Source organism: Panulirus ornatus, chromosome 1, assembly GCF_036320965.1.
Source record: "Panulirus ornatus isolate Po-2019 chromosome 1, ASM3632096v1, whole genome shotgun sequence".
Taxonomy (NCBI): Eukaryota; Metazoa; Arthropoda; class Malacostraca; order Decapoda; family Palinuridae; genus Panulirus; species Panulirus ornatus.
Window position 1 is genome coordinate 91,912,020 of NC_092224.1, and position 25,739 is coordinate 91,937,758.

The window sequence follows — 25,739 nt, forward strand, 5'->3', positions numbered from 1 at the left end:
TGCAGCATCAGAGGTTCACACTCTCCTCCGCCACTCCTTCCTCCAACAATCCCCTCACGAGTGCTTCCACCTCGGTCGTGTTACCGGGAGGAATATGACTATACGGTAACCGAACTGGTACTTCACTCGTGAGGTGTATCTCATGACCCCACCACCCCCCTAGTAGCACAGCCCAACTCCACTTTAGTCTCGACCAACACACTCCTAGACCGATGTAGTGGTTTATCTATCACCTGCCCCTGACTTGGATCACCCCCTTTATCCCTCGCTGTACGGTTGCTGACATCCATTTATCTCACTTCATGTCCATATGACACCTTGGCAAGTGTCCACTGCCGCCCGAGTTCTATGTCCGTTTTACCTACATTGGCCACCGACACCCAGCCTCTGCCTCTGGCAACCTAAGCGTAAACTTGGGAAGACACACACACACACCCTCCGGCACCCAGTATATAACCCTTTTTCTAACGGTTTCATCATCACACTGGCCACATCAAACTCATTTAACCTTGGCACAAACACCTCCAGCACCTTTCTTGTCCCTGCGGGGGTAGTCAGATCCTGCAGCTGTTGTAATAAGTCCGGGTTGGAGTAATTGTAATTCAGTTGGAATGTCATTAATTAGAAATATTGTAATTGTAGTTTAAATTGAAAATGAAATGTGTGTAGTTAATTGTAATCAAGTGATCAAGTAATTAACTTGATTGTAATTGTGGAAGCGGAGAAAAATGGAACTGGTAGCCTTGTACATGCAAAGGTGGGTAAGCGGTAATTTTAAACATGGTAATGGTAGTGTGGTACTGGTCAAAAGAGAATACTGGCAGCAGTTTTAGCAGTACTTTTTTTATTATCAACCATTTGAGTCCACCCTGTTGATCCCTTGACCCTACACCCAAACAAAAATACCGGTCCGATAATAACAAAAACAAAACTTGATACGAACTTTACAGAGGTGAATAAATGCAATTGATCTTGTGTCCCAAAGAGAGCAGAGGAGGAAGACAATTATGCCAGTGGGGATTTCTGCCTTAAAGGAGCTTGTGATTGTCCTCGAACCTTTTCATGAGGCCATGGAAGTTGTGGAGGGGCAAAAGGAAGGTGACCATATCTGCTACTGTATCACCGATACAGGGACTTAAACACTCACTGGAAAATCCACTCACACTCATAACATCCAATTACAATACTGCGAACAATTGGCTAAAGTCCTGTTGGACTTTGTGAAGAGAAGGTTGGCTCCATACATGGAAATGAGAGATGTTCAAGTAGTGGCTTTTTTCAGTCCTAGGTTCAACCTGGACTGGTTTCAATTACAAGAGTAGAAGGACCAAGTGCTGGTATATGTCAAGGAAATGCTTGAAGAGTTGGAAGTAGTTCAGGAGGGGGGGGTCAACATCAACAAGGGATAAAGTAACAAGGATGATCTAGCTGAATGATCACTTGAATCAAAAAGACCCAGACTTTTTCTCCTTTTTCTCCATCATACCAAAATGTTCAACGAAATTCCAAAATCAACGAGGATCAGAGGGAAGCACAATGTCAGTGAGTCTTTTGTTGAGGCAATATGATGTAGAGGAACTCTGTCATTATCAAGTGATTCAATCCTATATTGAGAGAAAGGGACTCTGTCATTATCAAGTGATTCAATCCTATATTGAGAGGAAGGAACTCTGTCATTATCAAGTGATTCAATCCTATATTGAGAGGAAGGAACTCTGTCATTATCAAGCGATTCAATCCTATATTGAGAGGAAGGAACTCTGTCATTATCAAGTGATTCAATCATATACTGAGAGGAAGGAACTCTGTCATTATCAAGTGATTCAATCCTATATTGAGAGGAAGGAACTCTGTCATTATCAAGTGATTCAATCCTATACTGGAAAGATGTGTCCCAAACTTTGCATCCAGTGAAGAACCTTGCGAGAGACCAGGTGATTGGCTGTGCTGCTACACCTGCTCCATCAGACCCAGTTTTCAGCAGTCGGATTTTTTTTTTTTTTTTACAGCAAACGGAGCTCAACTTGGTGTCACTTCTTTCTGTTCAGTGTTATTTATTTACAAAGTGCAACTGTGAATTGTTTGAAAAACTACTAGCTTTTTAGTTACCATCTGCAGCTTCTACTAAAATGAAACGCCGATCAAGTATAATATAATATATATATATATATATATATATATATATATATATATATATATATATATATACACACACGGAAATGTGCATATATGTGTATGAGAGTGAATGTGTCCGTGTTTCGTGGCACTACTTCGCTAACGCGGGAAAGGGCGATCAAGTATACTTCCCACATATTCTTCGCATGTCGTAGAAGGCGACTAAAAGGGTAGGGAGCGGGGGGCTGGAAATCCTACCCTCCCATTTTTTTTCATATTCCAAAAGAAGGAACAGAGAAGGGGGCCAAGTGAGGATATTACCTCAGGCTCAGTCCCTGTTCTTAACGCTAATGCGGGAAATAAATATGTATGGAAAATATATATATATATATATATATATATATATATATATATATATATATATATATATATATATTATCCCTGGGGATAGGGGATTAAGAATACTTCCCACGTATTCCCTGCGTGTCGTAGAAGGCGACTAAAAGGGGAGGGAGCGGGGGGCTGGAAATCCTCCCCTTTTTTTTTTTTTAATTTTCCAAAAGAAGAAACAGAAAATTGGGCCAGGTGAGGGTATTCCCTCAAAAGCCCAGTCCTCTGTTCTTAATGCTACCTCGCTAACGCGGGAAATGGCGAATAGTTTAAAAGAAAAAAAAGAAGATATATATATATATATATGTATATATATATATATATATATATGCAAGTTTTTAGTATTTTGTCTATGTAAACTACGAAATTGTAAATAATTCCTTTACCTGCGAATGCTACGTGTTGTTATGATGTGACAACGTCAACAAGTGTGACACTGTTTGTGGTCGCCAGGCGTAGTCGACGACCTCCCTCTTTACCATATATGCCAGTGTACGCAAGAAGCGGCATTAGCGTAGTACGACCGGACCTGGAGAAACCTTAAAAATGCCTGAGACACTGAAACCCAGCATGGAAGAGCAGTTAGCTCTGTACCGACGGAGGCGAAAGGAAGAAGAGGAGAGGAAGGCCCAGAGAAACCGACTGTGGAACACTATTATGTCTTTCATGACCTTCGGGATGAGGAACACGGACAGTTCCTCGTCCCTGTCAACCGCCTCGGAAGTCAGTGAGGATAAACCGGGAATAAGTAGTGAGGAAAACGATACTCTCAGCTTCAAAGGGAACACCTCTGGGGTATGGAACAGAATATTAGTTGACAAATTTCCTATTAAAAGAAAAAAGTAGTTCATCTCTGCATTGCTATGTTTTAGATGTTGAATGCTGTTGTTCTGCAGTGGTAGTGTGGTGTTGAAAGATTATAATAAGAATGATGGGGCATAATGTGGGACTTTTATCTTTTTTATGAAAGTGGAGAAGGCAGTAGGGTTATGAAGTTAAGGGAAAATTTGGGGTTAATTAATGTGCAGATTGTCAGTTTAGCAACATACTGTAACTAGCTTTAGGTATTGGTTGATTTTATATTCCAATGTTAGTGTTTAGAGAATACAGGAATATTTGTGGAGCACTGTAACATATTTTACTCATCACTCTTAAGTAGGGTGATAATAAGGGTTATAGATATCATGTAAAATTTGGGGTTATTAAATGTAAGAATTGGTAAAAGTCTTGCAAAGAATCAGCAGGTCCTACGAAGACCTAAACTAACCACCTTAGCAGCAGAAGTTTATCTTGAATTTCATTATTTCAGTCTAAATGCACCAGATGGACCTATAGATTAGGATCACACCAGCTGCTGATAAATGCACTAAAACAGACAGCAGATTACACTCGTTTATGCCATAATCCAATTTCTTAATGAGCACCCATTTTCATGCAGTACCTAAAGGCAGACCAAATTGATGTTGGTATGCTTTATTCTAAGCCTTGGCTGCTTAGCAAAGTTAGGTGCGGTTGTCAAATACGTTTTGCTGCTTTTTTCAGTGATTAATACTGTTTATTTTAGCTTTACATTAATTGACCCAACATTTTCCCTGATACTCACAAGCTTTAAAATCACTAATTAAAATGTATCACTTTATAACTTATATTGTCATCTTTATACAAGAAAATATTACAGAACAAAATCACAACATTCAAAATCTAGTTTTGATGCATAGTTAAAATGATAAATTAGTAATCAACATAAAAAGGCAAAACATGTCAAAAATTAAACAGAAATGAAGAAAATATCACCTTACCTCCCATAGCAGCCAAGATTGATTTAAATTCTAGTGTCATTTTAAATATACATGTTAATGATTGTTGGAATTTGAAAATTGTTCTGGGGCATTGTGTGTACAGAAAAGTAAATATCAGCTGTTATGGGAGCTTAAGTGTGGATTTTAGTAGCTTTTCTTGATTTTTGACAATTGTTTTGCCTCCTTTTACATAAATGAAAATTTTTCCCTATTTTTATAACTCTTACTGTTATTGCCACACAAGCACTGCAAAATGAACTAAAATTCTTCAAATCATTCACCATCATTCATAATCTATTCTTTCAACATAAGATGACCCCTGCAACCAAAATTCACTTAGCATCCAAAGCTGTTAGTGTTGTATGACTTGTGTACTACCTTCCCATTAGATAAATACTATGCAAAAATTCCCATAAGTAAATGTTTGCAAATGTTATTAGGCAACACCAAGTTTGCATGGGAGTCTTTTACTTTAAAGGCACCACAGAAATATGAAAGAGGAAATTAAATGTATCACTGGTCTTATGATGCTTATCACAACTAATTTAGAAGGGTGCTGATAAGATAAAATGGAAAAAAGTAGTCTTATGATAGTATATCAGACAATCGTGGAATTGATCATGAAGCTCAGGGAAAACATAGGGTTAATATTTCTTAAAGTAGGTGAATCAGTTGTTTAACAATAAAACCAATGAACACCACACCGTACTTCTACAAGCAGGCAAGATTTATGATTTGTTTTAATTTAAATATATCAGAGTAATTATGTCTACAGAGATTCCAGCCTCATGGTGAATGGTGCCGACTGAGTGGATCGTTTGCCGTGAAATGTTTTCAGCATTCATATGAGTTTTAGCACACATTCTTCATCATGCAGATGGTGAACTAATCACCATGATAACTCTGTTTACCATGTGATGAGATGCAAGTAGAAGCCAATATATTGGTATAATTTGACTGAAAGATTAGAAAGTAAGATACTGTAAATTGTGGCTGTTAGGGGAAATTATGCAAAGGTCTCATGGGTTCTTTTGATTTCTATCTCTGTTTCACATACTTTTATGTTCATTAACTTCAAATTTTTCCTGATCTTCAAAGGCCTTTTCACAATCTCATCAGCACCTTTTTAACTCACTTTTGAAAAGTGTTAGAAGTATGTTGATATACTTTTCTTCAAATCTGTGGGAATATTATAGTACTATGGTGCCTGGAAAGTAAAACATTATCTATTTTGTGATGTGGTTATTTCAGTCTCTTTTGATAGAATCTAATTACTATATATTAAAGTATGATAATGGATTATATTAGATATCCTTGCAACACTGGCATTTCATAACCAATTCTAACCTGTGCTAGTTTTTTTTATTATTATTATTTCTTACGTTGGAGGCACCAGTCATTGACGAAAGAAAGGGAAAAAGATGATGGCCCAGTCATTGTGTACCAATAACTAGTGCAAGCCATTGACATTAACCCTAACCCTGGAACACCTGTGTACCTCTGTCCACAGTTAAAATTGTCCATCACTGATGGGCATTACTCCATCAGATACTGAAGGTATGCTCAGTGGTACCACCTTCACTCTACTTCATAGTCACCTGTAAAAGACCACTCAGAGCACTAGACATGCAGCAACCTTTCAGCCAGTAATTCCCAAAACGTCCTCACCAACAACTACCTTACCTCCAGCACAAATGCCCAATAAACAACAGCACAAAATGCTCAGTCTTTCTCTTCATAAGCAAACCCTACCACTCCACAGAACCCCAGCGATAACCTAAACATCTTACAACTCGATGCCAATGACATTAGAAATACTAAGCCAACCTCCACATGGCCCTCTTCCAAGAAGTGACTCAAATCTCAAACCCTCCCTCCCACCTTTTTACAACTACACAGTCATGAGAGAAGACTGACAACAAGGACAAGGAAGAAGAGTCAATACACATGTCCACCAAACCATTACATTCTCCATCAGCAGTGACACTACAAGCAGCTCACGGTTACAACACCCTAAAAATTTCTTATTACAAATTACAACATAATCGACACCAAAATACCTCTGCTTTTCACAACAACCAGACCTAGTCCCATCTGCAGTACTTGACCAGCATACCCAAAAGTTATCTGAGATTTCAGTGCCCACCATAGCATACTCAAGATCCCTGAAGTGAACTTCTCTTAAACTAACTGCACTTCTCAATATCCTTAGCATACACAAACGCTTTCCAACGTACCATTTCCAGCAGCCAACCTTTCCAGAAGTTACCTTCTGCTCGCAAGCCCTATACACATGGACCTCCTGGAGCATGCTATACACACTCCTCTGACCACCAACCCTTCTTGATAACACTCCACTTTGCCCATCAACTCTCACAAAACCATCAAGAGGACTTACACAAACTACAGGAAAGCAGTCCATGAAAACAAAGCTTGAGAACTTCATTGTAGATAATTTCCCAGCTGTAAATTGAAATATCTCACACTACATCAACATCTTCAACCAAACCAGCAAAAGCACATACCACAAGGGTATAGAAATATAACCAGAACGTCCCCCCACAAGTTACACACCTCATAAAACAAAGAAACCAGCTCAGATAGAACCAATCACCATCAATAGAAATCAGAGAGCAAATCCAAACTCAAAATAAACTATCACCATCCTAATCACTCAAAGACAGATTATGAATTGGCATGCCTTCCTCAACAGACAAACAAGACAAACATCAAGCAGCTTGAGTGCACATTAAAAAAGATCCACACTTACTGCATTAATGTAACTCCCACTCTTTAAGTACTTCTGGCCCATTCCAATGATATCCCTCTTCCTATAGAAAACACAAATATACTTACTATGAGGTTAGTAAAAATCAGCCTTAAACCATCCTCTTCCCTAAAGAGGAAAGTCATGAGAAACCTATACAAAATCCACTCAGAAACAACTGCCAGCCCACTCTTCACTCCTTTGATATCAGAACAATTGTAGAATTTTAAATCTCTCCTCCTACAGGCCCTACAACAAAATAACTGCCTACCTACCCTTTACTCCCTTTGATACAAGCAAATAACTAAAACCACTAGATCACTTCTCCTACAGCCCCTGACAACTTATCAAACGTTCACATAAAAGGCTTTGGCCTATTGGCAATCCAAGCACTTATAGATATATCGTCAACAAAATCTCTGACCTCTGGGAACTTGCCAACATACTACTATTCCTAAAACCCTCCGACCACCCAGCATCCCATCATCCTACCATCCTGTATCACTTCTGTCATCAGTATCCAAACTGTGCAAAACTGAAAAGCATTTTCAGGCATATGATTGGGTATGTATTGAAATTTCTCTCATCTCCAGGTACAGAAGAGGAGAGGTGGACATAAGAAAGAGTTGTTTTCTGGGATGAGCACACACTACAGTGATGTTGAACCACCCAGCAGTGCCTCACCATCATTTTGTTCCAATTACACAACTTTAGATTGGGTTGCCTTGGGACTCAAGTGCTTGATGTGGCTCATAATGTTTAAAGTGTTTATCATCATTGAGTTTGGAGCAGTGTACTTTATTTGTAGTGCCTTCATATTTATCTGGTAAGTGTACTGACAAGATATTGCATGTGAAAGTAAAGACAAGTGGCCCATAATTGAGGGTTAGATGAATGCAGAAATACAGAGTAACAATACTTTCTTTGTATAGCTGACAATACAAGCAATAGAACTGTGATTGGCACTGTATGAAATAAACACTGGACCATGTGTAGGTGAAGGATTGGTAGTATCTGGAGCAAGAAATGTGTGTATAGATGTGATGATCATAGGAAGTAAGTATTAGAGATGTGCATATTTATGGATTTAATGACATTATGAAAGAGTAAACTAAAAAGGTATTTAGAAAGTTTAATACTTCAGGATTTGCAAGGAATATATCTAAATTGGATGCTGTTTGTTCTTATGAAGGAAATGGTGTCTTTGGGACAGGTTTAGAATAGATTTATGGTGTGTTTATGGCTATGTGATGTTACCATGATTTTTTTAGCGGTTTTGTAAATGGGATAGGTTGTGAGATGGATTGATGTGGGCTGTGACTGAACCATGATTGCATGTAACTGAACACAAAATGGCAGAATGGTAAGTTACTTTTATTTTGTGTAATGGAGGAGGGTCATAAGATTCATTGCTTGAAAATGATTGAGAATATCTTGAGTACTGTTATGAGAATATCTTGAGTACTGTTATCTAAATGGGGAAGAATTAGAAGTTCTCTATCTACATATCTATTTATATCTCATGCCCTTTCTCATCCCCAAGGGGATGGCCACGGCAAAAGACTCTATAACTCCAGTGCCACTTCTTAGCATCTAATGTCTTACCCTTAACAGGCCAATCGCAGAAGGCAACACCAATGCAGAGTTTTCAGAGGCTTGTATCTAATGTTCATACCAGCTGCTTCTACCTAATGTGTCTACCTAATGTTCTTGCTTAATGTTCCAACCTACTGCTACGACCTAATGCTCCCAGCTAATGCACCAATCCACTAGTTCTACCTAATGTTTCCACCTAAGGGTCCTGTCTAATATTCCTACCTATTACTTCTACCTATTTCTCCTACCACTTTGCCAAAAGGAATGGCCAGTACAAAACATTTACTGCAGGAAAAGCTAGAGTTGTGAAGAATGACTTATATGAGTTAAGTGTTGTCAGGTGTTATTTGCTACAAAGAGAGACTGAATGTTTGTGGACAGAATACCAGCAGTCCATGATTGGGTGAGGAAAAAAGAAAAGAGCTACCTGGGTTAAAGGAGTGCAACTTTCTAGCCATTGAAGTGTTGGGTCGCTATGCGGCCATCACTAACCCTCCCAATACCCAAGAGGGTAGTACTGGTAATATACCTCCCTGGTTGGTGGCTACCTACCAACTACTACGTACTGAATGAAAAGTTATAGGTGGTTATGATGGGTTTAATACGACTTAGTAGGAGTATTAGAAGAGTTCTTTAGAAGGCCTAAAATATCTGCAGTACAATGACAAAAGGAGCTCAAGCTTTGGAGATGGAGACTCTTATACAGTAACACCTTTCTTACTTGAAATGTTCAGGAGAAATCGGCAGGTTCAGATAAAAATTCCAGTTCTTCCATTTTTGATATATTAAATAATTCAGGAATTGCCTATCCCTCTCTTTATGGAAGGGTCATGTTCTGCAAAAGCCTCGCAGAAAGAGAAATTGCACACAGCAATGGTGGATTCTCTTTTTTATTTAAACGTTTTGTAGCTTCTGATGTCAAATAAATTTATCTAGCCATCCTTTTCCTGCTCGAAAGGTCTTTGGCTCAGCCACATTGTCCTCTGTGTATAAGCTCTTATAAATCTTCAGACCTTTAGACTTGAGCTGATGGTTACTTTTCTTCATCGTCTCATTCTCTTCTTTAAAGTAAGAGCTTTTTCTCATTTTCTTCATAAGTGTATTTCCAACCTTTGTGGTTATCTTAGCAGACAATGGAGTGGAGTTGACCACAGCATTTCGAACTTCCCCTTCTTTTTTCTTTATGTTGTTCATTGAAGATTCACCCAGGTTGTGAGCACACCCAAGCACTAATGCTCCCTCACCAGAATCAGTTCATTGTAAGATTCTAGCTTTGTTTCTAAGGTCATAGGCATTTTCTTATGTTCAACTGCTGGTTCTTGAGTAGATGTTACTGGACATTTGATTGCCACATTAACAAACACTAAAACAGCAGGTTATTGGAAAATCACATTAGCAGGTATACCCAAATTGCGGGGGCCAGGTGAGGATATTCCAAAAAAGGCCCAGTCCTCTGTTCTTAACGCTACCTCGCTAACGCGGGAAATGGCGAATAGTTTAAAAGAAAAGAAAAGAAAACATATATTGCACAAGTAGCACATATACACAAAACGGTGGTAACTGTGAGACTGACCTACTGGCGGGAACGTGGCGTGCTCCACCCACTACCCACACTAACTTCACCTGCTAAGCCTCATTGAAATTTTGGTACACTTTCTAGGTTGTTGATAAGATTTCTAGCTTCATTTCTAAGGTCAGAGAGGTTCTATTCCATTTAACTGCTGGTTCTGGGGTACAAGATGTTGCTGGAGTTTGAATGCCATACAAACACAAACATGAGTTGTAGAAAAATCTCATTGGCAGGTTTACCCAAATCACACAAATAGCACAAGTCCACACACAAAGGTGGTATCTGTGAGACTGACCTACTGGTGGAATGTGATGCGCTTCACTCCCCATGCTTGCTCCACCAGCCAGCCCTCGTAGAAGTTTTAGGAAACTTTCTACTACACACGCATTATATAATTTGCCTATTTGTAAATATTTTACAAAGAGCAAACACTGATAATAAACGTAAACAAATAAGCACTACTAAATGCCTCAATTTTCTTCTGCTACTTGGAGATGTAATTAGTCATCATGCTGGCAGTGAAGTTCTTCTTATGTGCTGCCTTGGACTCACCTGTAGTTACTCTCTTTTACAACTTCATCTTCTTTTTAAGGCTTAATACGTTCCTCTCGTGCTTTGTGGGAGACATAGATGGCTTCAAGGAGCTGTCAGGCAAATCCTGACAACACCTGAAAGGAGCCATTGTTCACAGTGGTAATAAAGCCTGCACAAAATATACAAATTTGTAAGACCAGCACACAACACCATACCAGAAAGCACATGGGTGACAGTAAACAATCACCAGCACCAGGTAGTGAGGATAGTAATCGCTTCGCGCTACACATGCAAAATTTTAAATATTTTTACTTGTCTTTTATTTTAATTTAATTTTTTTTTTTTCTAATATTGAAAAATTACTGACTAAAATTGAAAAACATACATCAGTTTAAACATTTAATTGTCTTGAAATATGGGTAACAAAGGTTTTTACTTTGCCAGCCTTCAGGATTTGGACAAACCAATGAATTGTAAAGACTGAGGATGATTCCCCTAAACTTAAATTTGAAGGTCATATCCAGTCCATGACTTACATTATTTGCAACTCTTTAGTGACACTAACAATTTGCAGGTTATTCTCTTTAATCATCTGTATACCTTTTAACTTTTACCACACTTATCTGTGAGTTTCTGATATCTTCCACTATCACAAACAGCCTTGAAAGGATCCTATTGTCCATTGGTGTTTGAATTACTTTGTTTACTGGGATGTAGTTGAAGAGTGAATAGGGCGATAAATAAAGATGCTGGAAATGATCTTGATAATTGAAAACAGAGTGCTGAATGTGGGAAAAATGACTTAAAAATGTGTGTAAGCAAATGATGCGATAGGAAGGAAAACAAGTGGTAGATTTAAGGTTGGTTGTAAGGGCGGAATAGGTTGAAGGTGAGAGTTGGAAGTACTGTGTCTAGAATTGCATGGAGAAGACTACTTTGGCTTTATTTTCTAGGTGAAAAAAGAGAGTTAAAGTTGACAAACAGGAAATATCCGTAGTGTGTAAATATAGTTTGTGGGAGATGGCACATTATTGATGTTGATAAAAATAGCTTGGATGAGACTGGCTGGGCTAAGTGAGACTCACTGGTAAATTTAAGTGAAGGAAAAGAGAGGCCTGGTAATTAGGCTTATTTAGTCAAGTATAGATATGGAGAGAAAATATGATGGAAAGTTGAAACAATTCAAATAAAAGGAAACATGAAGCAGTGTGTTAAGGAAACAGAGACCTCCACTGTCTTTGAGAACACAGTAGACATAATTCCAATATTTACTTGTGAGTAGCCCCACTGTATGTCACGAAGGGAAGAATTACCACCTCTTTCCTCAATTTGAATCCACAAATATTAAACACAGACAAACTGTTCATTCCTCTCTTCACACACCTCAGAAGCAGCCTCTGGTTTGTGTTCTATACCCCTTCTTTCCATCATGTATGACTTTCATTGGAATTTTTTTCAGCAAATCATACTTTTATAATTAATTGATGAACATTCCTGCTACCTAGTTTACTCGATCAAACCACCTCACACCACACATTGTCCTCAAACATCTCATTTCCAGCACATCCATCCTCCTGCGCACAACTCTATCCATAGCCCACGCCTCGCAACCATACAACATTGTTGGAACCACTATTCCTTCAAACATACCCATTTTTGCTTTCCGAGATAATGTTCTCGACTTCCACACATTCTTCAAGGCCCCCAGGATTTTCGCCCCCTCCCCCACCCTATGATCCACTTCCGCTTCCATGGTTCCATCCGCTGCCAGATCCACTCCCAGATATCTAAAACACTTCACTTCCTCCAGTTTTTCTCCATTCAAACTCACCTCCCAATTGACTTGACCCTCAACCCTACTGTACCTAATAACCTTGCTCTTATTCACATTTACTCTTAACTTTCTTCTTCCACACACTTTTCCAAACTCAGTCACCAGCTTCTGCAGTTTCTCACATGAATCAGCCACAGCGCTGTATCATCAGCGAACAACAACTGACTCACTTCCCAAGCTCTCTCATCCCCAACAGACTTCATACTTGCCCCTCTTTCCAAAACTCTTGCATTTACCTCCCTAACAACCCCATCCATAAACAAATTAAACAACCATGGAGACATCACACACCCCTGCCGCAAACCTACATTCACTGAGAACCAATCACTTTCCTCTCTTCCTACACGTACACATGCCTTACATCCTCGATAAAAACTTTTCACTGCTTCTAACAACTTTCCTCCCACACCATATATTCTTAATACCTTCCACAGAGCATCTCTATCAACTCTATCATATGCCTTCTCCAGATCCATAAATGCTACATACAAATCCATTTGCTTTTCTAAGTATTTCTCACATACATTCTTCAAAGCAAACACCTGATCCACACATCCTCTACCACTTCTGAAACCACACTGCTCTTCCCCAATCTGATGCTCTGTACATGCCTTCACCCTCTCAATCAATACCCTCCCATATAATTTACCAGGAATACTCAACAAACTTATACCTCTGTAATTTGAGCACTCACTCTTATCCCCTTTGCCTTTGTACAATGGCACTATGCACGCATTCCGCCAATCCTCAGGCACCTCACCATGAGTCATACATACATTAAATAACCTTACCAACCAGTCAACAATACAGTCACCCCCTTTTTTAATAAATTCCACTGCAATACCATCCAAACCTGCTGCCTTGCCGGCTTTCATCTTCCACAAAGCTTTCACTACCTCTTCTCTGTTTACCAAATCATTTTCCCTAACCCTCTCACTTTGCACACCACCTCGACCAAAACACCCTATATCTGCCACTCTATCATCAAACACATTCAACAAACCTTCGAAATACTCACTCCATCTCCTTCTCACATCACCACTACTTGTTATCACCTCCCCATTTGCGCCCTTCACTGAAGTTCCCATTTGCTCCCTTGTCTTACGCACTTTATTTACCTCCTTCCAGAACATCTTTTTATTCTCCCTAAAATTTAATGATACTCTCTCACCCCAACTCTCATTTGCCCTTTTTTTCACCTCTTGCACCTTTCTCTTGACCTCCTGTCTCTTTCTTTTATACATCTCCCACTCAATTGCATTTTTTCCCTGCAAAGATCGTCCAAATGCCTCTCTCTTCTCTTTCACTAATACTCTTGCTTCTTCATCCCACCACTCACTACCCTTTCTAATCAACCCACCTCCCACTCTTCTCATGCCACAAGCATCTTTTGCGCAATCCATCACTGATTCCCTAAATACATCCCATACTTTTATAAATTCTTTTTTGTACTGGGAGAGTTGCAACTTCTTGCAATCTGCAAATATATCAAAAGCACAGAGAGGTCAAATATAAAAGCATAAAGAAGTGACAAGAAACAGTAAAAGGCTGAACGAGTAACAAAGGAATTAATTCTACAATTTGATGAAGTTAAGAGAATGTTTGGGTAGTATTCAGAGGAAAGGGAAACTATGACTAGGAATGGTCATAACAGCCTTATGATGCAAGTAAAGGATGGATGATGTGTACTGAATTTAATTGAATGTCAGGAGTGTGTGTGAGGCAGAGTATGATTAGTTAGTATTTATGTAATAATTATTTTTCTCATTACTTTCTCTCAGGTACAACATGAGGTCTGAGCCAAAGAAAAAGGGAGAAATAAGTGCTTACTCAGTGTTCAATCCCGATTGTAAGCCTATTGATGGAACATTCACTGCTGAACAGTTTGAACGTGAGCTTTTGCACAAAATGTGACAGTGTTTCCAACTGAGTTTTACTATGAACACCTAAGACCAGCTTTGCATGAGCAAATTATTTTAAAAGATACTTTAAGGTACTCATTATGATGTAGGAGAACTAAATTTTATGTTATGATGGAGGCATAATAACTCAGAATTAACCTGGAAGTCTTTCTCATTTTGAATGTGAAACTAAAGTGGAGAGGTTGTGATGGTATGGAAAATGCACTTACATAAGGCAATAAAATGGAATGTATACAATACGTTCTATGTATTTTCTTACAGTTATAATGGGAGCAAAATTGAATGGATAAGAGAAATTTTTTCAATTTAAGGATGCATTCATTTACTGGTTAGAAGCATTCTGCTATGTATGGAGCTCATCATGCAAGCTTTGTTTAACCCATTTAGCTTCTCTGAACTAAGATTTATAATGGTGATATTTTCTAAATAAAATCATATTTATATATGTTTTATAATAAGGAATTTCTTTCACCATGACTAAGGCCTCTGCCATACTACGTGGGGTAAACATTCATACAAACAGGATTATGTATGGTTCTGATGATGACAAGTCAACTTCCATATTTACATATATCTGGTGATGATGAAGAGTGATCGTAACCATAACATCAGAGGAGGAGTTAATATCCCAGCAAAGGGAATTAAGTTAGACAGATCAAATGCTGGAATTCACTGAATACACACTCAAATTAACTGACGATGATGCACAAAGATTTAAAGGCCTTAGTAGCAAGTCAAGGTTTAAATGTCTATGAGGTACTGTGTTAAAATGGCGAAGATATGTGGTTGTAAGTATTTCTGATAGTGCTACAATCTCATCTGTGAGAGATGACTTTTAGAAAACTGCTCTCCAGGAAGGATTATATAGGAACAGGTCTTTTCTGTTAAGAAAAAGATTTAATTTGTAATGATGAAAGGGAGGCTAAGAAAAAGTGTGATAGTAAGTACAGAGAAGGTGAGGTGTTTTGTGTATGTAAGAAGTTAAGACTACCCAGGAAGCTTAGTTTTAACAAAATGGTCATCCCAGTGTGGAGGGTATAAGGTAGTTTGAGGCATCACTATAACACTCCTGTGTCATGATGGTAATAATTCCCTGGTTGGCTACTGTTTACAGCCTAAGCCACTGACATATCATGACAATAAAATCATGTATAGTCAACCACGGTAAGAGAGTTTTCAAAGTAGCACACTGGATCTCTGTTACAGTTCAAATGATGCTGAATACCTGTATCTTTCTTCTCAATAGTATTAAACCCTTTCCACCTAAACCACTTCATGACCAACCAAGTAGAAATATAGTTTTTTTTTATTACAGGTACCCCCATCCCACAATGAACACACTGGGAAAATATATACACACTATAATGTCTCAACAAGCATTAAACAACTGCCAACCCAACCCAGTCTTGAACTCGATTCCACCAAACATACACCTATACAAAACTGCACTCCCCAGATATGTATGAATTAACTCATCTGCAATCAGGATACCACCCCTCTCTCTAACATTACAAACACTAAATCAGCTTATCTCAAGATCCCTCAAGCCCAAAATGCAACTTGCATACTGAAAACACTGAACACTTAGTCCTCTAAAGTTCTGCACTCCCCCCCCCCCTAAACACACACACACACAGACACAACACACAGACAATATCACTGCTTTTCTTGTTATGTGATCCCACCCAGTGGACGTGGCTGACTTCCAGAGCATGGCAGAAGCCTCACAACAGGAGATTCTGGGTCAAGAATAGAAAGATATCTGTCAAGTTTCAGCAGGTTGTTCATGTGGACTTTTCACCAAAAACCAGTTCCTGGTTACAAGGCACTATTACATTCCTCCATACTCGTACATCTACTTAATCATTCTGCGGCAGGGGTGTGTGATGTCTACATGGTTGTTTAATTTGTTTATGGATAGGGTGGTTAGGGAGGTGAATGCAAGAGTTTTGGAGAGAGGGGCAAGTATGCAGTTTGTTCTGGATGAGAGGGCTTGGGAAGTGAGTCAGTTGTTGTTCACTGATGATACAGCATTGGTGGCTGACTCGGGTGAGAAACTGCAAAAGTTGGTGACTGAGTTTGGTAAAATGTATGAAAGAAGAAAGTTGAGAGTAAATGTGAATAAAACCAAGGTTATTAGGTTCAGTAGGGTTGAGGGACAAGTTAATTGGGAGTTAATTTTGAATGGAGAAAAACTGGAGGAAGTGAAGTGTTTTAGATATCTGGGAGTGGACCAAGCAGTGGATGGAACCATGGAAGCAGAAGTGAGTCATGGGGTGGGGGATGGGGAGAAGGTTCTGGGAGCATACACTTTACAAGGAGCAAAGTCTGTGGATAACAGCAATTTTAGAAGGAAGTTGCAATGATAATAACTGTTTGATTACTTAACCAAGCCAATGAAGCATATTTAACATTGTGTATGTAACACCTTAGTACATTTCACTATCCTTAAAACTTCTTTCACAACATAGCTCATTAAACTGTGAGGTAACCAATACATCAATAAGTGTCACATACTTTCAAAACTTGTTGCTTGCATTTTATGTGAAGGAAAATCATAAATTATGTCTCCCTCATTATAGTGAGCTGACTCGGGCAATCTTGAGCCGCCAATGATGATCTCGTGTTTTGATAAGCTTTAATTTTAAGAGGCTCCTCTTGACAGCAATCACTGCAATTGAGATGCTATGAGTACTGTTCTTGAAGCCATTTTTAATAAATGAAAAAGTACTTCAAAAGCTGTTATATTCTTTAATGGCAAATGAGGCAAATTTAGAAGATGCTTTTCAGTGCTCAGAATATTTCTCAAGTCGCCACAATATTTCTATAGTAACTTAGCTGATATTTTCGATAATTTATTGAAAATCAGCATTACTCAAAACTTCTCTTTCACTGATCTGGTGTTGTAAATCTGTTTTCTAAAGATAAAATGACAGAATCTATGACCACATTCAAAAAGAATCCTTGCTTGTTTCTACTGTGTACCAGTATAGGGCTCTACACTGTTGAACTATGTTACTTTTTCCCAGGCTACATCTAAAGCTCGGCTGTTCTGTGATATTACTTATGTCTAGTTGTCTAAACTTTTACTATCATTAATTTCTAATCCAAAGCTGTTGTATAATAGTTTCTATCTACTCTTAGCTTAATGATAGCCAATATAACTGAAGACTGCTCCTTTAGTAAGCTATATCTACTTTCATGCTAATCTGTATTACTTGCAGCAATAGACAATCATCCAATTATTATATACCTTAAAGCTATCAATTCTGGTGTCGGTACTAACTAAGCTAACTTAGTTTAGACTATCATAGCCCATATGTCGCTTATACCCCGTTTGTCTGTATAACTTCATAGCTATAAGATATATCTGAATATATATATATATATATATTTTTTTTTTTTTTTGCTTTGTCGCTGTCTCCCGCGTTTGTGAGGTAGCACAAGGAAACAGACGAAAGAAATGGCCCAACCCACTCAGATACACATGTATATACATACGTCCACACACGCAAATATACATACCTACACAGCTCTCCATGGTTTACCCCAGACGCTTCACATGCCCTGATTCAATCCACTGACAGCACGTCCACCCTGGTATACCACATCGATCCAATTCACTTTATTCCTTGCCCTCCTTTCACCCTCATGCATGTTCAGGCCTCGATCACACAAAATCTTTTTCACTCCATCTTTCCACCTCCAATTTGGTCTCCCACATCTCCTCATTCCCTCCACCTCCGACACATATATCCTCTTGGTCAATCTTTCCTCACTCATTCTCTCCATGTGCCCAAACCATTTCAAAACACCCTCTTCTGCTCTCTCAACCACGCTCTTTTTATTTCCACACATCTCTCTAACCCTTACGTTGCTTACTCGATCAAACTACCTCACACCACACATTGTCCTCAAACATCTCATTTCCAGCACATCCATCCTCCTGCGCACAACTCTATCCATAGCCCACGCCTCACAACCATACAACATTGTTGGAACCACTATTCCTTCAAACATACCCATTTTTGCTTTCCGAGATAATGTTCTCGACTTCCACACATTCTTCAAGGCTCCCAGGATTTTCGCCCCCTCCCCCACCCTATGATCCACTTCCGCTTCCATGGTTCCATCTGCTGCCAGATCCACTCCCAGATATCTAAAACACTTTACTTCCTCCAGTTTTTCTCCATTCAAACTTACCTCCCAATTGACTTGACCCTCAACCCTACTGTACCTAATTACCTTGCTCTTATTCACATTTACTCTTAACTTTCTTCTTTCACACACTTTACCAAACTCAGTCACCAGCTTCTGCAGTTTCTCACATGAATCAGCCACCAGCACTGTATCATCAGCGAACAACAACTGACTCACTTCCCAAGCTCTCTTATCCCCAACAGACTTCATACTTGCCCCTCTTTCCAAAACTCTTGCATTCACCTCCCTAACAACCCCATCCATAAACAAATTAAACAACCATGGCGACATCACACACCCCTGCTGCAAACCTACATTCACTGAGAACCAATCACTTTCCTCTCTTCCTACACGTACACATGCCTTACATCCTCGATAAAAACTTTTCACTGCTTCTAACAACTTGCCTCCCACACCATATATTCTTAATACCTTCCACAGAGCATCTCTATCAACTCTATCATATGCCTTCTCCAGATCCATAAATGCTACATACAAATCCATTTGCTTTTCTAAGTATTTCTCACATACATTCTTCAAAGCAAACACCTGATCCACACATCCTCTACCACTTCTGAAACCACACTGCTCTTCCCCAATCTGATGCTCTGTACATGCCTCCACCCTCTCAATCAATGCCCTCCCATATAATTCCCATATATATATATATATATATATATATATATGGAGAAAAACTGGAGGAAGTGAAGTGTTTTAGATATCTGGGAGTGGATCTGTCAGCGGATGGAACCATGGAAGCGGAAGTGGATCATAGGGTGGGGGAGGGGGCAAAAATTTTGGGAGCCTTGAAAAATGTGTGGAAGTCGAGAACATTATCCCGGAAAGCAAAAATGGGTATGTTTGAAGGAATAGTGGTTCCAACAATGTTGTATGGTTGCGAGGCGTGGGCTATGGATAGAGTTGTGCGCAGGAGGATGGATGTGCTGGAAATGAGATGTTTGAGGACAATGTGTGGTGTGAGGTGGTTTGATCGAGTAAGTAACGTAAGGGTAAGAGAGATGTGTGGAAATAAAAAGAGCGTGGTTGAGAGAGCAGAAGAGGGTGTTTTGAAGTGGTTTGGGCACATGGAGAGAATGAGTGAGGAAAGATTGACCAAGAGGATATATGTGTCGGAGGTGGAGGGAACGAGGAGAAGAGGGAGACCAAATTGGAGGTGGAAAGATGGAGTGAAAAGGATTTTGTGTGATCGGGGCCTGAACATGCAGGAGGGTGAAAGGAGGGCAAGGAATAGAGTGAATTGGAGCGATGTGGTATACAGGGGTTGACGTGCTGTCAGTGGATTGAATCAAGGCATGTGAAGCGTCCGGGGTAAACCATGGAAAGCTGTGTAGGTATGTATATTTGCGTGTGTGGACGTATGTATGTACATGTGTATGGGGGGGGGTTGGGCCATTTCTTTCGTCTGTTTCCTTGCGCTACCTCGCAAACGCGGGAGACAGCGACGAGGTATAAAAAAAAAAAAAAAAAAAAAATATATATATATATATATATATATATATATATATATATATATTTTTTTTTTTTTTTTTTTTTCTTTTCTCGTTATTTCCCGCGTTAGCGAGGTAGCGTTAAGAACAGAGAACTGAGCCTTTGAGGGAGCATCCTTACTTGGCCTCCTTCTCTGTACCTTCTGTTGGAAAATGAAAAACAAGAGGGGAGGATTTCCAGCCTCCCGCTCTCTTCCCTTTTAGTCTCGCCTTCTACGACACGCAGGGAATACGTGGGAAGTATTCTTTCTCCCCTATCCTTAACAATGTTAGCTTATATAGCTTGTGGGTATACCTAACATTAACTAGCTACGTAAATGTTACCCTATATAAACTATGGTATGGGCTATCTATACCATAACGTTAGCTTACACAAGTTACGGCTAGATTCTATCAACCTGACTGTTGGCCTACATAACTTATATAGCTATGCCTGTCTTACTAAAGGCCATCCTATATAACTTATGGCTATAATCTAAGTTCGATCGACTGATGGAAGTAAGAGTCCCCGTTTACATTATTTTTTTTTTTTCACAATCAGACTTTATCATGAATTAAACTAACTTGGAATCATATTCACAAGACATGACATCCGGCCTAACCTAACCTAAACTCGCGTTTAGATGAAGGAAGAGAGAAAAAAAGAAGATTTGGGAAGGATAGGGCCCTGTGGATGCCAAGAGCCGTCGCTCTGAGGGGAGCATTTTATATTTCTATAAAATGACCCTAAGGCAGTTAGATGGAGGTCAGCAGGAAACTGGCTAAAACTGAAAGGAATGCGAAAATATAAAACCATCCTAAGGCAGTAAGTAACATGGAGGTAATATAGTGTGGCTAAAGAGACGCGAGTCGGTTAAAGTTTCAGCTACTGATTACGTTAGAAACTTAAATCAATGAACCAAAGAACATTATTCATTTCCTCGGATGTAAACCTTGCCCTTACGTTCTACATAACACTGATAATATGTCTTAAAAATACTCTTAATTTTTAGTATAATTTGTAGCCCAGGAATGTTATGTTGTCTTTTCATCTTTTTAAGATACCCCATACGAGTTACTATCATTACTGATCCCTTAAACATTATTTTTATCATTATCCCACGGAACACGACCTTACGATTATATATGACAGCGTGGTATCTGACCTTATCCCTGCAAGTTCTGGTCAAGGTCACGTCATTATACCCAAAGGTCGTGTAAGCTCAAGCACGTAATTGAGGCTTGGTTTTCCACTGCCCGTGTCACAATCAATTGCTCCTAAGTCAAGAAAAACCAGAATATGATGCCAAAGATGAACTTGCAGTCATAGTTTAGGGGTTCTAGTGGCGCCTATTAACCAGGAGGGCCAGGTCATTAGTCGGCAGGACCAAGGTTATTGACCATATCGATGGTGACCAGATGGAGCTGCTACTTCAATCCTGAACCGGGAAAATGAAGCACATCACCAAAGAGAGAGTTTGGGACTTGTAACCCAAATAGACTACTAACCAGTTGGATCGATCTATTGGTCAGTAGGTCGAGAGTAGTAGTATTAACCAGACGGCGACGGTTCCCATTAACAAGGTGTGGACTACTGACAAGGTCACGTCTGTTAACCAGGCCTGGTCAACTAACCTGGAGGGGATGAACTAACTACTAACCATTAGAACGGATCGCTTAACCAAGTCGAGACTTACTCAGAAGGACGCATCTGATCAGCGACCATTGATAAGCAAGGGAATGTTCCTGACGACAAGGAACAGTTGACTAGCCAGGAAAATAGGGCTATTAGCCAGATGGAAATGTTTGTTGTTCAAGGGAACGGAAATATCCAGTGCTGCTCCGACGAGCCGGGAGGTAAACACATGAACCCCGTAAGAACGCCATGGCTTCTTCCCATACCGCAGTAGCCCAGCCACACCAGTAACAGATTTGTACAACTGAAGACAAAGTTACAAGGTGTAGGCGAAACTCTCTCTCTCTCTCTACCCTGGGTCTATGGAACACCAGGAGTGTGACGTTAACTTTGCCAGACCAAGGAGCGCAGCAGGCGACCCAAGAACGAATTATACTCGTGAAACTGGACGACGGATCCCCAGATGTTTAAACTATCTTTACAAAGAGTAATATATATATATATATATATATATATATATATATATATATATATATATATATATTTTTTTTTTTTTTTTTTTTTTTTTTTTCTTTGTCGCTGTCTCCCGCGTTTGCGAGGTAGCGCAAGGAAACAGACGAAAGAAATGGCCCAACCCACCCCCATACACATGTATATACATACGTCCACACACGCAAAATATACATACCTACACAGCTTTCCATGGTTTACCCCAGACGCTTCACATATATATGTGTGTGTGTGTGTGGCTGGTTTATAAATCATCATAGCACGTGGTCATCCCACGCCTCATTATTACCGATTAAGGATATTCTTTTAAAATAGTTTTGTTAGTAGTGAATAAAACTTCAGATTGTAGGAATACTTGGAGACATACAGTGTTTAAGTTCCTTCATAATTTGCATCAAGACTGTAACCGTACGTTAGTAGTAAGGTTTAAAGTGCTACACTTACAAGGATACCTGGCATCGTCAACAGCAGGTCCCCTATAAGATGAAATAAGCTTTAAACTGTAATATTCGTGGTGTTCAAGTGAAGAAAAAAGAAAATGAGTCAAAAGTGTCAACGAAAATGTATTAAGTGTAGAAAAGCGAGTTAGTGAAGTAATTAACCAGGGAAACTGAACTAACTGCCTCGGTTATACAACATAGGCATCTGCGCTACTCAGAACTGAGACAAGGGCCAGTGAGTTTGGTTAGCATTAAGCCACCACAGAAAAGGGAAGTTTGGCCAGCCGTTGGGGGGGGGGGGGGTGCATGGCGCTAACATCTGCCAAAATCTCAGCAAGAACACAAGAAGTGAGGACACTGCAAGAGGCCTACTGGCCCATGCTAGGCAGGTCCTAAGTCTGACCACCCTACAACCAACCACCTGAACCCATCAACACATTCATCTTTCGGTGAAAGCTCCCTGAAGACCTGTACTTAGCAACTTGTTCCACAAATCTACTACCCTATTCCGGAACCAATATTTACCCACATCCGACCTGAATATTTTTTTTTCTAACTCAAATCCATTATTTCCACCACTGTATGTGAACACTGCACGTACAGGCCGACCTGACCTGAGGTATGTTGGCCGTCGCTGAGCAAGGACCTGCCTCACGCCCGGATCCCCGGGCAGATAGTTGTCTACACATTTAAGACTATAGCTTAAGGATATATGTAACCAGTTGTCGTTCCCTTAGGTGAACTTTAAACAGCAGAGCCGCTAGTCAGTATCATGCCGTGCTGCAGGAATTACGATGTGCTGCTGGTTTTGAGTTAATCATGATTTTGAGTGCATTTTCCCGTAACTTTTCCTTCGCACATCAGTTCTGTATTAAAAGATCTAACTCACTCGTGTTTTGTCATTGGATGTTTTTGTTAAATTTTCCCGTACACTTGTGAATTTAGGTGTTTTGGTTGTTATTAGCAGGTGTTACGATGCATGCACATTTCTTCTACCGTTATTGGTACATCTACATATTAAACAATGTTAGCGCCCTTTCCTAAGCCTACAGCAAAGCGAGTGAGTCATTTATGTTTTTATAAACGGTTTTCATTTAAATCATGGCTTATGGGCCCCCATAGTCAAATTAACTGATCAATACCATCATCATCTAACTGACAGTTGTTATTTATGTTTTCATACCCCTAAATTATATATATATATATTTTTCTTGTATTATACTTACACGTCGTCTCCCGCGTCAGCGAGGTAGCGCAAGGAAACAGACGAGGATGACACACTCCACCCACGTACACATGTATACACGCATATATATATATCGAGTGCGTTGTCCCAAAAGGAATGTGGGTTACAGTAATTATGTTCTCTATCAACACAAGTGTACATCATTTACACATGAACTGGAACTGTTATTAGTGAGGTCATTACAGTCAAACATGGCGAGATATGAACATGACAAACTGCCAGTTCACCTGTGAGCGGCCGTTCGACACATCACCCAGTCTTCACAAGGCAGTACAATCTTAGCTGACTACGTCTGAATTTAACTTACAGTAAGCAAATAACGTCGCGTGTCTTAATTTGCCTCCACTAATGACCACCAATCCCCTAACCAGCATCTTTTTTTTTTTTTTTTTACACCAAGGAAGCTTTGAGAGGAACTTGTTGGCTGTACACTGAGAAAAACAGACGACTTGCAAACTTACATAAACCTTGAAGTCGTGAAATTAAAGAAGATTGAATACACACAGTTTCCCCGACCGCTACTAACCCGGATTCCAATAAAGCGTCCGTAATCACGCCATCAAAGTGAAGTTTTAAACTTGTCAAAAAAAAAAAAAAAAAAGGTTGAGAAAAGTGGACTTCTTTTTTTTTTTTTTTTAACTGATGCACATATATACGTCAGTCGCAGTCATCGGTCACAAGTTTCCATGATGGGTAGATTCTGAACCACAACACTAAACTGGGAAAGTCTTCAGCCAACACAGTCCAACGTCGTTTCCAAAATTCACTAAAAAAAAAAAAAAATGACATTCAGTGTAGAGTTAGCGGGTCCCAGGTTTCTTTTTTACGATAACCTTATCAAGATAACGATATAAGAAGGTTGTATCTACTCAATACATGGGTCAACTACAACCATCAAGTTTACCAACGTTTACTATATAATTGATGGCATGACAAGCAGCCACCTGAATTGCGATACCCTCAAGAAAGAGGAATGTTAAAGAGACATATATATATATATATATATATATATATATATATATATATATATATATATATATATATATATATATATATATACCACAGTAACCAATTGGTGTCCTTGAAATAGATACCCCAACCTGTATTACCGAACACATAGTAGTCACTTCAATATGAAACACAAATAGTACGTTAGGACTTTGAAACTGTTATAGTTCTAATCATGGCAGAATGCCCCGGCCTCCCGCTGGTCTTGTCTTTTACCTTTTATAAGGACATCTCAGCGTTGACATTATTGATTTGCACATTTTCTTATTCTTTAGTACACGTTTGCTCCACCCGCGTCAGCTAGTGACCGTACTAACATGCAGACAGGAATATTTCAAGGTATACATACCTCTGACATCTTCATTGACTCCGCTTTCCAGGAAGAGAAAAAAAAAATGGACGGCTTGCCAGTATAAGACCACCTTGTTGACGACCGATATGCGCACCTCACACCTGCGTCCAGCCAGAATTCTTAACACAGTTCCAATAATCGCTTTCATCGATGGTTAACACACCATCGTTACTAATTTAGCCAGGCAGCCACCATGCCAAACCTCGGTCCCAACGGGTCTCGGTGACTACACGAACGAGTGATCCACGTCGACGTGGACCGACCTACCTTGGAGAGGGTGATTGGCTACCGCTTCAACGAGTCCACAAGACTGGCTTAATAGGTTGTTCGACT

At 39.5% G+C, this 25,739-nt stretch overlaps 1 protein-coding gene and 1 long non-coding RNA gene across 2 annotated transcripts; one reads left to right on the top strand and one right to left on the bottom strand.

The window, feature by feature from the left end:
* Positions 1-2,902: 2,902 nt before the first annotated feature.
* Saysd1 (SAYSVFN motif domain containing 1) lies at positions 2,903-14,985 on the top strand. Its single transcript, XM_071665797.1, has 3 exons — positions 2,903-3,300; positions 7,665-7,897; positions 14,387-14,985. The coding sequence occupies exons 1-3, from the start codon at positions 3,052-3,054 to the stop codon at positions 14,517-14,519; spliced, it is 615 nt and encodes a 204-aa protein (XP_071521898.1). The 5' UTR covers positions 2,903-3,051; the 3' UTR covers positions 14,520-14,985.
* Positions 13,411-25,665, bottom strand: LOC139750916 (uncharacterized). The gene is made up of 3 exons (XR_011713249.1): positions 25,404-25,665; positions 17,045-17,198; positions 13,411-14,082 (listed from the first exon to the last, which is right to left on the bottom strand). It is a non-coding gene; the product is annotated as an uncharacterized lncRNA (long non-coding RNA).
* Between the last annotated feature and the right edge of the window lie 74 nt (positions 25,666-25,739).

Excerpts from the sequence above, each read along its gene's own strand:
- Saysd1 (XM_071665797.1), top strand. The coding sequence starts at position 3,052 with ATGCCTGAGACACTGAAACCCAGCATGGAAGAGCAGTTAGCTCTGTAC. Across the intron at positions 3,301-7,664 it reads TCAAAGGGAACACCTCTGGG|GTACAGAAGAGGAGAGGTGG; the intron begins GTATGGAACAGA and ends TCTCATCTCCAG. Across the intron at positions 7,898-14,386 it reads AGTGCCTTCATATTTATCTG|GTACAACATGAGGTCTGAGC; the intron begins GTAAGTGTACTG and ends ACTTTCTCTCAG.